Consider the following 16671-nt stretch of genomic DNA (forward strand, 5'->3'; position numbering starts at 1 on the left):
CCAACAGCTGCTTCCCCTGGCCTGGTATAGGTTTATAGATGACATCTTTGTGGTCTGGACTCATGGTGAAGAAACACTCCTTAATTTCCTCCATAACCTCAACTCCTTTTCGAATCTGAATTTCACCTGGTCCCTCTCCAAAACCCAAGCCACCTTCCTGGATGTTAACCTTCATCTTGTTGAAGCTCACATCCACACCTCTGTCCATATCAAACCCACAAACAAACAACAGTACCTTCACTTTGATAGCTGCCATCCATTCCACATCAAACGCTCCCTTCCCTACAGCCTAGGTATTTGTGGCAAACGTATCTGCTCCAGTGACGAATCCCTCAACAATTACACCAATAACCTAACCAGTGCTTTCCTCTCCCGCAACTATCCTGCAGACCTTGTCCACAAACAGATCTCCCAAGCAATACATTCCTCCCCGTCCAACAACAATGTTCCTATCCCCAGACCACACAGAAGCATCCCCCCTGTCACCCAATATTATCCTGGCCTCGAAAACATCAACAAATTACTCCGCCAGCGATATGACTTTCTCAAGTCAACCCCTGAAATGAGATCATCCCTTGACAAAATTCTCCCCACACCACCCAGAGTTGCCTTTCATCGCCCCCCTAACCTCCGTAACATCCTTGTTAAACCCTACAATATTCCCAGGCTACCTTCTCTACCCAGCGGTTCCTACCCCTGTAACTGACCCCGCTGCAAAACCTGCCCCATGCATCCCCCCACAACCACCTACTCCAGCCCCGCTACTGGTAAAACATACACAATTCAAGGCAGGGCCACATGTGAAACTACACATGTCATTTATCAACTGACATGCCTGCACTGCACAGCCTTTTACATCGGTATGACAACAACTAAACTGGCTGAGCGCATGAACGGACACAGACGAACTGTCCGCCTAGGAGATGTCCAATACCCAGCAGTGGAGCATGCCCTCCAGCATAATTCTAGGGACCTAGGAACCTGCTACACTGTATGTGCCATTTGGCTTCTCCTACCCAACGCCAGTCCCTCTGAACTGCGGAGATGGGAACTTGCACTCCAACACATCCTTTCATCCCGCCATCCCCCTGGACTGAACCTACGTTAAACCACCTCACTCCCATTTACTCTTCAGTCTTCTCCTCTTTCCCTTTCCTCTTTAGCCATTCACGCATCTTTTCATCCTACATAGTTGTGTGTATCTTTATACTATATACCTCTTTACTTCTGTATGCATCCTCTTTGGTTTGAAGCTGGCACAGTACTTACAGTAGAATATCTTTGGCTTCCCTCTGACAACCATGCCTCCATCCTTGCTACCCTCCCTGTTTTCCTTTCCCTGTTGCTTCATAACCTGGGTTGTGAGTAACTGAATCTACTTTCCCTTCTTCCCTTTCTTTCCCCTCTCTCATCCCTGATGAAGGAACATTTGTTCCGAAAGCTAGGAACGTAAATTTTTGGTTCTGTTTTTTGTGTATCTATTGGATGTACTGAGCTGAGGTAAGTACTGGCCAGCCCCTCTATCTCTTTGTTAATATATATATATATTAAAAAAAACAAAGATGATGTAACTTACCAAACGAAAGCGGTGATATGTCGATAGACACACAAACAAGCACAAACACACCAATAAAATTCAAGCTTTCGCAACCAACGGTTGCTTCATTGGGAAAGAGGGAAGGAGAGGGAAATAAGAAAGGATGTGAGTTTTAAGGGAGAGGGTAAGGAGTCATTCCAATCCCGGGAGCAGAAAGACTTGCCTTAGGGGGAAAAACGGACAGGTATACACTTGCACGTACACACATATCCATCCACACATATACAGGTAAGTCTTTCTGCTCCCGGGATTGGAATGACTCGTTACCCTCTCCCTTAAAACCCACATCCTTTCGTCTTTCCCTCTCCTTCCCTCTTTCCTCATGAAGCAACCGTTGGTTGCAAAAGCTTGAATTTTGTGTGTGTGTTTGTGTGTCTATCAACATGCCAACACTTTCGTTTGGTAAGTTACATCATCTTTGTTTTTAGATATGTTTTTCCCACGTCGAATGTTTCCCTCTATTATATTCATATCATTAATTTGAACCCAACAATTACGTTTGTTATTGTCACTGTTGCATTTCGAAATCTTTTATGTCATCTTACTTTCTCTTTCTGTTTTTGCAAGTAGTTTCACTTTGTATTCACCTTCTCCTTTTTACCGTAATCTACCATACAATTTTATCTCGCCTATATATACTCAATGGTACGTAACCCACTTCCAAACCAGAAACAAAAAATTTTTTCCCACTTTCAACACTACCGCTGCTATAAAATCCACCGTTCCCAATTCACAAACAGTTATTTTCACCTATTAAACAACCATTTCGGCTAGTTCTAACAACTTTCGCTTTATTTCCATTTCCATTTTTCCCACATCACTGATCATTTTTAGCCGCTTCCCACAGGTTTTAATGTGATTATTTCTTCGTCAGACATTTGTTAGCCGCATTTTCATAATCTGCCACCACAAAACCACTCCTTTTAATACATTTACACGCAGTTTCTTCGAAATTTTTCCAAATTTCTCCACCCTTTAACTTGTTTTGGCGGCAACACAACCACCTAACCTTTATGCACATCGTTGTCTACCAACCCAAGTTCACCACAGGATCAACACAGCCCAGCTTTAACGAACACTTTTTCGCCTTTTTTCACACCAGATCTCCAGTTGCATTCTAGTTCACCTTTATCTCCCCCCATATATACATTTTTTTCATTTTCATTTCAGCCTCATGTTACACTTACCACCTTCTAATACCATGTCACCCTCACAACACCCCCACAACGACCCCATTAAGTTTTATTTGCGTTCCCTCCGCAAACATGCCTTCGCCCTAGTCAGATTATGCTCCCATATTTTATTTTCTCAGGCTTGTCTGACATTTGGCATTACCCCCAAAGGCCTCACACATAAAGTTCCCATCTCTGGCTGCAACCCTTCTTTCCATCAGTCCCTATACCAGTTCCAAACTGAACAATCCATTGCCCTCACCCACCTAATCCTTCACCTACACATCAACTCAGCCAATGAACACACCCGTCAACTCCTAACCTTAATAAAAGTCCTCAATCTTTCCTCTCCCGCATCCACACCAGCTGTTCAAAGCATCTTCCTACAGGCCAACCGCAAATTAGAACAGCATGCCACCCTCCACCTCAAAAAACTATCCAATCTCCTGGTTTCCCAACTCCGGAAAGGCAACTCACTCACCCTTCACAACCTTTCCAGCAAACCTCAACCTCCTCTCATTGCACACAAACCCAGTCTCTCCCATCTACTCAATCTCCCACTTCCAGCTCCACTCCCTCCAAAACCTCAAAATTCCAATCAACGCAATCTCGAACCACAACACCCCAACTCAGTAGTTAACCTTTCCTCCAAACCTATCTCCCAATCCGAAACCTCTGTCCTATCCAAAGGCCTCACTTTCAGCCCCACTCCCAGATTCAACCAAACAGCCCTCGTCAAAGATTTACTGTCCTACACTTGTACTCTCTGCTGGAAATATCACTTTGCCACGAAGAAAAATGATCCTAATCCTACTAATGATCCAACTCCCCAAGACACTATCCAAATTGAACCCTGCCTGGAACAGTTCCGTCCTCCGTCACAGCGGGACCCACCTCCTCTTCCTCAAAATCACCCTCTCCAAACCTTCCAGGAATTTCTGACTTCCAGCCTTGCTTCTCAATCCTTCTTAAAAAACCTTAATCCTACTCCCAACATCACCACTGCTGAAGCCCAAGCTATCCGTGATCTGAAGGCTGACCGAACCGCTGTCATTCTTCCGGCGGACAAGGGTTCCATGACCGTGGTACTTGATCGTCGGGAGTATGTGGCTGAGGGACTGCGTCAGCCTTCAGACAACACCACATACAAAGTTTGCCAAGGTAATCCCATTCCTGATGTCCAGGTGGAGCTTCAAGGAATCCTCAGAACCTTAGGCCCCCTACAAAACCTTTCACCTGACTCCATCAACCTCCTGACCCCACCGACACCCCGCACCCCTACCTTCTACCTTCTTCCTAAAATTCACAAACCCTATCATCCCGGCCGCCCCACTGTAGCTGGTTACCAAGCCCCCACAGAACATATCTCTGCCTACGTAGATCAACACCTTCAACCCATTACATACAGTCTCCCATCCTTCATCAAAGACACCAACCACTTTCTCGAACGCCTGGAATCCTTACCCAATCTATTACCCCCGGAAACCATCCTTGTAACCATTGATGCCACTTCCTTATACACAAATATTCCGCATGTCCAGGGCCTTGGTGCGATGGAGCACTTCCTTTCACGCCGATCACCTGCCACCTTACCTAAAACCTCTTTCCTCATTACCTTAGCCAGCTTCATCCTGACCCACAACTTCTTCACTTTTGAAGGCCAGACATACCAACAATTAAAGGGAACAGCCATGGGTACCAGGATGGCCCCCTCGTACGCCAACATATTCATGGGTCGCTTAGAGGAAGCCTTCTTGGTTACCCAGGCCTGCCAACCCAAAGTTTGGTACAGATTTATTGATGACATCTTCATGATCTGGACTCACAGTGAAGAACAACTCCAGAATTTCCTCTCCAACCTCAACTCCTTTGGTTCCATCAGATTCACCTGGTCCTACTCCAAATCCCATGTCACTTTCCTTGACATTGACATCCACCTGTCCAATGGCCAGCTTCACACGTCCATCCACATCAAACCCACCAACAAGCAACAGTACCTCCTTTATGACGGCTGCCACCCATTCCACATCAAACGGTCCCTTCCCTACAGCCTAGGTCTTTGTGGCAAATGAATCTGCTCCAGTCCGGAATCCCTGAACCATTACACCAACAACCTGACAAAAGCTTTCGCATCCCGCAACTACCCTCCCGACCTGGTACAGAAGCAAATAACCAGAGCCACTTCCTCATCCTCTCAAACCCAGAAACTCACACAGAAGAACCACAAAAGTGCCCCACTTGTGACAGGATACTTTCCGGGACTGGATCAGACTCTGAATGTGGCTCTCCAGCAGGGATACGACTTCTTCAAATCCTGCCCTGAAATGAGATCCATCCTTCATGAAATCCTCCCCACTCCACCAAGAGAGTCTTTCCGCCGTCCACATAACCTTCGTAACCTCTTAGTTCATCCCTATGAAATCCCCAAACCTTCTTCCCTACCCTCTGGCTCCTACCCTTGTAACCGCCCCTGGTGTAAAACCTGTCCCATGCACCCTCCCACCACCACCTACTCCAGTCCTGTAACCCGGAAGGTGTACACGATCAAAGGCAGAGCTACGTGTGAAAGCACCTACGTGATTTACCAACTGACCTGCCTACACTGTGATGCATTCTATGTGGGAATGACCAGCAACAAACTGTCCATTCACATGAATGGACACAGGCAGACAGTGTTTGTTGGTAATGAGGATCACCCTGTGGCTAAACATGCCTTGGTGCACGGCCAGCACATCTTGGCACAGTGTTACACTGTCCGGGTTATCTGGATACTTCCCACTAACACCAACCTATCTTAACTCCGGAGATGGGAACTTGGTCTTCAATATATCCTCTCTTCCCATTATCTTCCAGGCCTCAATCTCCGCTAATTTCAAGTTGCCGCCACTCATACCTCACCTGTCATTCAACAACATCTTTGCCTCTGCACATCCGCCTCTACTGACATCTCTGCCCAAACTCTTTGCCTTTTAATATGTCTGCTTGTGTCTGTATATGTGTGGATGGATATGTGTGTGTGTGTGCGAGTGTATACCCGTCCTTTTTTCCCCCTAAGGTAAGTCTTTCCGCTCCCGGGATTGGAATGACTCCTTACCCTCTCCCTTAAAACCCACTTCCTTTCGTCTTTCCCTCTCCTTCCCTCTTTCCTGATGAGGCAACAGTTTGTTGCGAAAGCTTGAATTTTGTGTGTATGTATGTGTCTGTTTGTGTTTCTATCGACCTGCCAGCACTTTTGTATGGTAAGTCACATCATCTTTGTTTTTAAATATATTTTTCCCGCGTGGAATGTTTCCCTCTATTATATACTATTGAGACATAGTGATGTCGAGGCGACATGAACTGAATAGAGCATTTTATATGTGTATAAAACAATAATATAAACTGAATAAATAGACAAATATTTGATTGTAGTGTACAATTTTCTATTTGTATAGAATATTTTACACCTTGTATGTAATGTGGTGTAAATGGGGATGGCTTGTATCGATTTTGAAAGGGGTGGGTAGTGTAGGTAAAAGCACGACTAACACAACACACACATCACACCTTTCACAGACAAGTGTGACTGATTCTTCACCATTTGCCATTCCATAGGGGTGGCTAAGCTTTGTCTTTGGGGGCTGCAAAGGTGAAGGTGAGAATGTCCATTCTTTAGGAGATGTTTAACATCATACCTCCTCCGGCTTCTCATTCAATTACCGGCAAAGTAGGGATCCTGGGGAAGGGGGGTGGGAAGGGTTTCCTGTCTTTGGGGCTATCTTCTTTCACTTCTTTGATCTTAGAAACCATCTCCACTTTTTCCTTTCTTACATCTTTATTGAGTACCTATCTATCTTTCCCTCTTTCCATATGCATATACTTCTATCGCTGAAGTCCTTCTCAATTTCCGTAGTTCATTATAACCTTCAACTTATTTCGCATAGGTTGGCCGTAGAATCAGGATACACAAACATACTTAAGCATACGCACAACATAACACGAAGACACAAACAGTGAAAGTACAGACTGAAATGTTGAAATGTTGTGAGAACTGTCAAGTGTTGTAGGGGGAAAGTATGTGCACATAGAAAACTATGCACACATTGTTGTTTGCAGTGAGGGTTCTACATCACATATATGTAAGTATCAAAAAACATTTAGATGGGTAAGAACCACGATGATTATTGTTCTTATTGGTGACAGTTATACATTGCCTTCCACAGAGTTTCGTGCCCGGGCAAAGAAAAACAATAAAAGTTTATGTAGTATTCTGTGTTCTCAGGAGGATATATATATAAATATAGAAAAGCTAGGATAATTCTACAACAAGTATGCATCAGAAGGATACGTGAGTAAAGAAACAGGACATAAGTCAGAGGAGAAATTATTAAGGAGGGTCAGTCTATCAAATATTCTGATGACATGTAGGATAGTGTGACTCTTATAACACAAGTAAGCATAAAATATATTGAATAATGTATGTATGCATGATGTACGCTAGAAGCGTAGAAGTTGTTGCGTAAAGGAGGACTCTAGGATATGAAGTGAGGTATTAAAGAGTGAGTATGAAGTGTGAAATAGATTTTAATTTTACCAGATAATATTTAATTATGGTGTACATAAAGATGTATACTGGGGCAATGAACTATGAAGCCTACTCAGGAAGGAGAAGGAGGGCACACCCAGCATTTATTGGGTGAAAAGGGCAGATGGGCAGATAGGCAGACCCAAGAGAGGCTGACCTATTCTGTGTAGACCGGTGCACCAAGAAGGGAACTGACCTGTACCATAGATTAGGAAGTTAAAAGGGGCATACCTATCAAAACAGAAGGAGGAAGAGCATTCATAGAGTCAACCCGTAGGGAAGGTACAGTGCCTAAAAGGAAAAGGGCAGTATCGTGACAAAAGTCACACATTTTGCAGAAATTATTCTGGTAAGTCTGAATTCTCTATTCTACTAGCAGTGTCAGGTGGTATATTTAAGTGTCTGAAAGAACACTTTTATTTGCCCAGAGTTCCTCCAGACTACGAGAAACTGTAGACAATGAAATGGATAAGCACTAAAGAAATAAAAAGAAAGACAGTACAAAATGGCTACACACAACGAGCAAGTTAACTGAATTGAGAGATGCATGAGTCTTGCACCACAGCACCACACTGTCTCTCAATTTCTTAAAAATATGAATATTTATATATGTGTTTGGAGAGAGAGAGATTGATTTTTGATTCAGATTTTTACTTTAAGTCGTAACTGGTACCTGAATGATCAGCTTCTGCACCAGTTGGTGACGTATTACAATTTGGAGGAAGTTATTGTTCTTTAAGGTTTAAAATAAGACTCTGTTAGTTCAAAATGGTTCAAATGGCTCTGAGCACTATGGGACTTAACATCTATGGTCATCAGTCCCTTAGAACTTAGAACTACTTAAACCTAACTAACCTAAGGACATCACACAACACCCAGTCATTACGAGACAGAGAAAATCCCTGACCCCGCCAAGAATCAAACCCGGGAACCTGGGCGCGGGAAGCGAGAACGCTGCCGCACGACCACGAGCTGCGGACCTCTGTTAGTTACTTGGACATATTGAGGATAGCTTTGAGCCCAAGTTTTTGTAGCATTTCATACCTAAGGGACCACTGTTGTAAGTAAATAAGATCAAACAGGAATCTGCTTTTCGTGAGAAAAGGAAATTGCTTGGCACACAAACTTCCTTCAAACTACACATCCTGCTACATCAAAATTGGTCAGTGGAGTTCAGCACCATACTATTGTACAAGAACGTAATCCAATTACTGTAATTAAGAAATTATGAGAGGATGTTACTTGCTGAATGAAAACTATAGAGAATGCATTTCTTTTCCTGTATTTTAGTGAACTTTGTACGCTTACAATTCTGTCTATTGATAGACGGCAACGACTGTGAAGTTCACCTACTTTTCCAAAAACAAGATATTTCTATTCTTCAATCCCAGAAAATTTGTATACATAGATGTTTGGAACTCATACACATACTTTACTCGGTTTTATCACTAAAATATCAATTTTCATTAAATGTAACAATACATTCTGTGCGACAGCCTAACAACACGCCCTCTTTCCACAAGATACAGATTAACAGTATTCTTTTTTTTTTAATAAATCAATTTTTTTTTTTTTTTTTTTTTTTTTTTTTTTTTAGTCCACACTCAAAAATTCACAACACTATCATTGCGGGGATTGTGCGCTAAAGAGTTTCTTGCTGTCTGGCCTTGCTTCACTTCACTTCAAGTACTTATTGAATCAAATTTACGTTTACGGTATTTACATACATTTCTGAGCTTCTCAGAATAAAATCAGGCACAAATTAGTTTCAAAAAAAGGGCTGTGAGGCTCAAACATTACAACCAGTTAGTGCAACAGATCCAGTGTAGATCCAGTGGAGTTCTTTGAGTGTCTTATCACTGCCAATGAGTCTCCAGAAAAGAAATGCCCATCTATTGAGTGGAAGCATACTGGGAGTCCTTGTCCCATCAAGTCACAGCCAGAACTACTTCCATAGAAACAAATGGCAACTGTGTTCTGCAATCAGGAAGGGATACTGTGCATGGATTGACTCCCTCCCAATACAACCCTCAATAGTGATCGGTACTGCAATTAACTGCACCAACCCCGCCAAAGCATTCAACAATGTCACCACGGAAAATAGAGCTATGGCGTTCTGCTACAACTTGAGAATGTCAATCACATTCCAGATTCCAGACCAATCCCACCGTACATGAAGTAGAGTTTACTGTGCTGCAACATCCTCCTCATTCATCAGATCTGGCTCCTTGCAACTATGCTTTATTCGATGCAATGAAAGAGGTCACCTGGTGTAAGAAGTTCATCACCAATGATGAACTTCATGCAGTTGTCCACAAGTGGCACTGAGATACCTCCAAAGAATAACAACATTTACAAACCCAATCAACCACATAATCAGACAGAGATTGGCATTCATCCATACGGCTTTACTCCATTCAGCTCGTTTAACCCCAACCCCTTCTGTTTGTGGGAATTTTTTTTTTCTAGATGCGAAGAGGATTCCCCTGACAGATACATCACATACACTACACACGCATTCAAAAATCAACTTATGATTCATTCAGAAATCAACTTAGAATGTGTTAAAAAACCAACAGGGATGTGTTTCAAAGTCATATAAATAATTGACAGACCGAAGTGTGCTGGATCCTAGGTGCTTTGTGAAACAATGTTTTTTTTCCTCAAGAATATGAATTTGCCCCCCCCCCCCCCCCCCCCCCCAAAACTGCCACCCGGGTCAGATACCTCGGTTTGGCCCCACCCCCTCCCCCCGTCTCCTAGATCCGGGTTAGCTGCGCATGCTGGAATCTGGCAGCTGGGCGCACCAGTAAAATTTTTCCCAGTAGCATCTAGGTGCTTGCTGTGACTGCATACACAGACAGCCAACAGCCACATTTCTGTAGGCAGAAGCGGGAGAAGGTACTACTTACACACGACTCAACTGAACATGCGCATGAGCCTGCTCATAACTGCTAAAATGAATCTAATGTGAACAGCTGTGACGTTACGCTCATCGGAGGCAATTTGTTGCTATGAAGCATTGCATAATATTCCTAAAGCCTTTTTCACATTTTGCTGTTGGCAGACGCTTGTATGAGCACTGTGTTTTGTGGTTGCATATGGTGCATTTGCTTTGCAATTTAAGTTTTATTTTATTTATTTTTTATTTATTTTAATTTTTTTCTCTTGTTCACATTTTATTGCTGCAGTATTATCCTGCAGTAGCAGGATACAATAATATCCTTTGTTGAAGTATCGGTTCTTACCAGTTAAAGCAACAAAAATTTAAATGAAAACTAAAACAATGAAAAATTCCTGGGTTTTTTCCTGGTTTTCTCCCAGATGAAAAAATTTCCAGGTTTTTCCTGTATCTCCCAGGTTGTATACAGCCTGTTCATACTACGCCTGTCACATTCATGTATTACATAAAATGACATTAAATGTATGATAATATCCGAAATAATCCTATATGCAGGTGACTCAACAGCAGTAGTTTGTTATACCAATAATATCCGGAATAATTCTATATGCCGGTGACTCAACAGTAGTAGTTTGTTGTACAAACAATGGAACAGATTCTTTGAGAACTTGAAACCTGGATATATAACGAAACTGAACCTTTCAAAAACAGAAATTGTACATTGCAGGGCCAAACCAACAGCTGGATGTATCACATTTAAATTATGATGGCCAAGAATTGATCATTGATGACTTATATTTCTTGGAATAACTATAAACAAAAACTTGTCATGGGCTGATTATGTGGACTGCTTAGTGAAGCGGTTATATGGCTATCTTTGTGCAATGAGAATTCTAAACAATGTAATTGACGTGGCTTTTAAGAAAATTGTTTATCATGCATATTTTATATGCCTTGTTAGATTAGGCATCTGCCTATATAGCTGAGTTGTCAACATACATGGCTGCCAAGTGCAGGACTCAGATTCAATTCCTGCTACTGCCAAGAGTTTTTTCCTTAGTGGGAGGACTAGTATAGGGTGCACAGCAACTCATGATGTCAATCAAGGAGCTAATTAAATGAGAAGCAGCAGCCTCAAGGTCTGGAAATTCGGAAAAATGGCTGGGAGACTGGTGTTCTGATTACACACCTCTTGACACTGCACCCACAGTGCTATTACTTCAAAGAGGCATTTTTCAAAAGTCTTGCCTTTCTTATGTTTTATATTGGAAAAACTCTTCTTTGAAATAATAAACTCAACTTTTCAGAATATATTCTTTTACTTATGCTGATGAAACAAGGCACAGATCCCCCTAAATGCTCCCTTGTTAGAGACTTAGCTTGTTTGAAAATATCCTTTATTACATGGCTTTGAAACGTGTGTGTGTGTGTGTGTGTGTGTGTGTGTGTGTGTGTGTGTGGGGGGGGGGGGGGGGGGGGAGGCATTCAAGGACTACAACTACAAGTTAAAACACAGAAGCTAACCTTGAAAAGTATTAATAAAGCAAATGTTGTTATAGTGTGGATACTGAAAATTTTTGTATAGCAATCTCTCTCTCTCTCTCTCTCTCTCTCTCTCTCTCTCTCTCTGTGTGTGTGTGTGTGTGTGTGTGTGTGTGTGTGTGTGTGTGTGTGTGTGTGTGTGTGTGTGTGCACGCGCACTTTTAATAAACATATGTGTAATTTCCTCATTATGCTAGTGTCACTCAAAACCCTATTCAACAATTTGGTTGGGAGAAGTTTGATCACCCACCATACAGCACCAGTCTCATATATTCTGACTACCAGTTGTTCTTGAAACTGGAGTATGATTTTGGAGGACGGCATTTTTACAGTGATGACAACACAAAAGAGGTGTAGAGCAGTGGATGCCAACACAAAAAAGTGTACAGCAGTGGCTATCTTCACTGGTGGCACCTTTCTATAAAGAGGGCATAGAAAAGTTGGTTTCCTGCTATGACAAATGTCTGAACAATGATGGCAATGAGATAGAAAAATAGTTTAAGAAATAGATTTTGGTATCAAAGAAACATTTTAATGAGGGTCTTTTTTTCCAAAACAGTACTTACTCTCCGAACAAGCCTCATACATATACCTATATTTACTTGCATGCCTGAATGACAGGCACTGTGAACAATCCATAGTTGTATGGAATAATTTGAAAATAATTCGCTGGGTATAAATTCCTTGATATAAGCTGTATTAGGTATAGATGTACTGCCCAATAGTGACATATGAAAATTTTGCTGGACCAGGACTCGAACACAGATTTCCTGCCCATTGCGAGCAGCTGCCTTAACCATTTTGGCTACTGGGTGGCAGGAAAATGAGTTTTGATACAAAAAAAAAGTTTAAGTGACCATTTTCTAGTAACTAGTAATTTATGCTCAATTCCTCAGCAGTTAATCTGAACGAACAAAAGATCAAAAAGAAAGTAGACATAATTCAATCAAAATACCTACCTGTACCAAGTGATTTGAATAGCATGGAACCACTTCAGTGATATGTTCTGAGAAGTTGAATACATTAACATAGTCATTAATGCCTAAGGTGTCCAGGATGTCTGTGACAACCTGCCGAGCAATCTCACGCCGAACGCCTGTCATTGAGCCTGAGCTGTCGACCAGAATGACAATGTCTTTTGGACTTGCAGCAGCTTCTATGTACCATTGCCTTGTACGGCAGTCATAAAGATCTACTTCCAATTCGGCAGGCTTTGGTGTCCATTTCACAGCTGAAACATAAATGTGTACTCAAAGCCCTTAAATTTAGCATAACTCTGTCTTAAATTTACAAAATAAGATTTGTTCTATCATGGAACAAGACTATTAGAACAGATCAAGTGAGGTCAATAATCACTACTACATATAACATGAATCAGTAACACACTGCACGTAAAAGTTTAAGGTGCAACTTTAGTTTGTAGTGATTCCCTGGAAATACAGACATTTACTGGAAAAATACTTGCTAGTAGAAATTTGTTGTTATTTTTAAGCCACTGGACCAACATGCATCCCCATGTAACACTGAGTAATTCCATCTTTAATGCTTTATTAATAAGGACTGAAATACTTCTAAAAAAAAAGCCTACTTCTTTTGTGAGGTTGTCTACAAAATTTGCTCACTTTTTCAAATTAGGCATAATCCATACAAATTATCACAGTAACAATATTATGAGAAGGAAAGCTGCTACTAACCATATAGCTGAGATGCTGAGTCGCTTCTATGTACTCAGAATCTCTGCTATATGGTGAGTAGCAACTTTCCTTCTCATAATATTGTTACATTCCATCCAGCATTTTCCATTGTTTAATTATCACAGTAAAACAATTACCGAAAAATATGTCCTGCTCTTTCATAATTTCCATTCTTTCATGATACTTCAATATATTTACTTATTTATCATCTACTCAAAACAGTTGACAAATTACGTAATATTAATGTCGCATCATCTAGACATGAGAACAATACAGTCAATTTAATACAAAAGACATTCACACTTATACACATTCTCACCAAAACTGTATTCACAGGTACTTGACAATGATAATAAATGCCAAAACAGTATGATGCTAATAAAGATTAATTATTATAAGCAGCTATTCTGGTGTATCTTTCTAATAACAATGTCATTATCTAACATATATTATGCTGCTGGTTCTGAAGAAGAAGAAAAAAGAAAATTATCCAACAAAATTATTACTGTTTCCAGATTCTAAACATCTGTCTTAAAATTCATTTTAATAATTCATCTATTTACTGCACACATATTTATTTGAGATGTTGTTAGATAAAACCCATTCATTTTTAACCATTAATTACATATGAAATTTGGAAAGAGAATTAAAGTTCAGAAAAAAGAAATAAAACCTTTGCAGTCTGCATTACACATTGTTCTGCCAGAGAAAGCATATGATCTGGGAAATCAGTTGAATGGACTTGATAGGGTCTTCAAAAAGAGACTATAAGATGAACATAAATAAAAATAAAACAATGGTAATAAAGTGTTGTTGAATTAAATCAGAAGGAATCAGATACAAAAATGAGATAATGAAAGTAGACCTAGTAGGTGAGTTTTGTTATTTGGGTAACAAAATAACTGATGGGGACAGAAGTAAAGAGGATACAAAGTGTGGGCTGACACCTGCAAGAAAAGCTTCTCTGGAAGAGAAATACGTTAGCACTGAACATAAAATACCATGTGTTCAAGCTAAACATATAATAATATAAAATTTAATAACTTAAAAAGTGACTGAGATATTTATTGAAGGTACAAGCCAAACACATAACAATATAAAATTTAATAGCTTAAAAAGTGACTGAGATATTTATTGAAGGTACATTTCTACAAGTAACTCAAAATGTTTTTTTTTACACACCTAATACATCTTGATATACTCACTATTATTGGTGCGACAAACATCTTACCTGTATTCCACTTCTCTCCAAGTGTTTTACTTCTTTGCAGGTGTAACATTTCCAATAACTGCATGGATGCAATGTTATAGATCTGGTAGATCATGAACTGGTGTCTGGTACACCTGATTCTTGATAAACCCGTACAGAGAAAAATAAAGAGGAATAATGTCTGGTGTTCTAAGGGGCCAAACAATCAATAGACTGCCTCACTCACTCCAGTGATCTGGGAACTCATGATTCAAGAAATCCCTCACAATGTTCACAAAATGGTTCACCATCTTGTTTAAACATCACATCACAAGGACGTTCTGGCACAGCAAACCACTCCAACATGCCTCCTTGAGAGAAAGCACATAGAGCACCTTCTGCTATAGAAACCACATAGCTATTACTGTGTGCATATATGTGAACACAGCAGTTACATGTATACGAATGTGGTACCAGCTGTCATGAGCGAACACAGGAATCATTTTGAGTTACCATACTTGTACAAGCAAACTACCGATAAATATCTCAATTGCTTCTCAAGTTATTAAATTTCATAATTTTATATTTTTAATCATTTATCAAAACATTTTAAAGTCATTTTTGAAAGTATTTGTCTGGAGTGCAGCCTTATACAGAAGTGGAAGTTGTATGTAAACAATTTATTTAGGAAGAGAACAGAAGCTTTATAAATGTGGTTCTACAGAAGAATGTTGGACTCTGGTTGGGTAGGTAATGTGACTAATAAAGATGTACCACATTGAACTGGGGAGAAAAAAAGAGCTTTATGTCACAACTTTAAAAAAAGGATAGGTTAACAGGAAGAAATCGAGGACTATTTAATTTGGTAATCAGTAAGGGAATGAAGTTTAGGTAAGCAGGAGGGGGGCAAGGCTGAAATTGAATTGACAGACCAAGGTTTGAATACAGTAACCAGCTTCAAATAGATGTGGGTTACGGTTGCATTTGAGAAGATTCTTCTTCATTACAGTGAAAAATATGTCATGTCTTTATAACCCAACAAAGTGGAATGTGTGTTTCAAGCAATAAAGACACAGCTCTGAACTAAATGTTGCTAAATTCAGCCCTGTGCCTGATAGCCAATAAAATTAACATAACTACAATTGAGTGCATGAAATATTGTAAAAATGAAGGAAGCTGGATTGGGGTATAGTCCTGTTAACAACACAACCTCAAACAGAACAGGAATGAGAAAGGAAAGAGACTGTCTTTTTTCTAAGGAGGCAAGCCAGCTTTCTCACTGAAACTGAGATTTACAAGTTTGTGCACTGTTCTCCTTAGGTGCTTTCAGTTTGGACTGCATCCAAACTGTGAACAGGGCACCTTGTGATTATTTTACAGAATTCTGACAAAATAAAGCAGCCTTGTATAAATTTAAAAGTACTTAAAAGCTGTGCCAAACATCATTAAGGAAATTACTGGATTTCAAATCTGTCTGTTATGCAAACAACTGCTTTTTATATAAACCCAAACATGTTTCAACATCTCTGTGCCACTGTCAGTAAATGTTCTTTATTTGTTTCTGTAAAATATTAAATGTGTTTTAAACAATGGAAGCTCCTGGTTGGAATGTCACAGTATTAGGAAACAGACAGATTGCTATTCACTTTAAAGATGACCCACTGAATTGCAGACGGGCAGGACAAAAAGACTGTTACATATTATAACTGTAAGTCAAAGCTTTGTACAGCAAAGAAAACACATACGCACCTTCACACAAGCAAGCACACCTCACGCACACATGACTGCTACCACCAGCAGCTCTGACTGGAGATGCTGGTGCTAGTGGACATGTGTGTATGAGGTGTGCGTGATTGTATGAATGTGTGCAGGTTTTCTATGCTGAGCACGTCTTTGGTCGAAAGCTATAATGTGTAATAGTCTTTTCATTCTGCCTGTCTGCAACTCAAGGGGTCATTTTATGGTGAGTAGCAATCTACTCTTTTCCTAATTTTTGTTAAATATGTTTTAA

The 16671-nt window shown here is 40.5% G+C and overlaps 1 protein-coding gene across 3 annotated transcripts in view; it reads right to left on the minus strand.

The window, feature by feature from the left end:
• The window catches only part of LOC124798185 (voltage-dependent calcium channel subunit alpha-2/delta-3), a 792806-nt gene that overhangs the window by 471242 nt on the left and 304893 nt on the right, over nucleotides 1–16671 (minus strand). For all 3 annotated transcript variants that reach the window (XM_047261474.1, XM_047261473.1, XM_047261472.1), the window contains exon 6: nucleotides 12737–13008. In XM_047261474.1, the coding sequence (XP_047117430.1) occupies nucleotides 12737–13008 (272 nt within the window). The remainder of the gene's footprint in view (nucleotides 1–12736; nucleotides 13009–16671) is intronic.

Source organism: Schistocerca piceifrons, chromosome 5 (genome assembly GCF_021461385.2).
Source record: "Schistocerca piceifrons isolate TAMUIC-IGC-003096 chromosome 5, iqSchPice1.1, whole genome shotgun sequence".
Lineage (NCBI taxonomy): Eukaryota > Metazoa > Arthropoda > Insecta > Orthoptera > Acrididae > Schistocerca > Schistocerca piceifrons.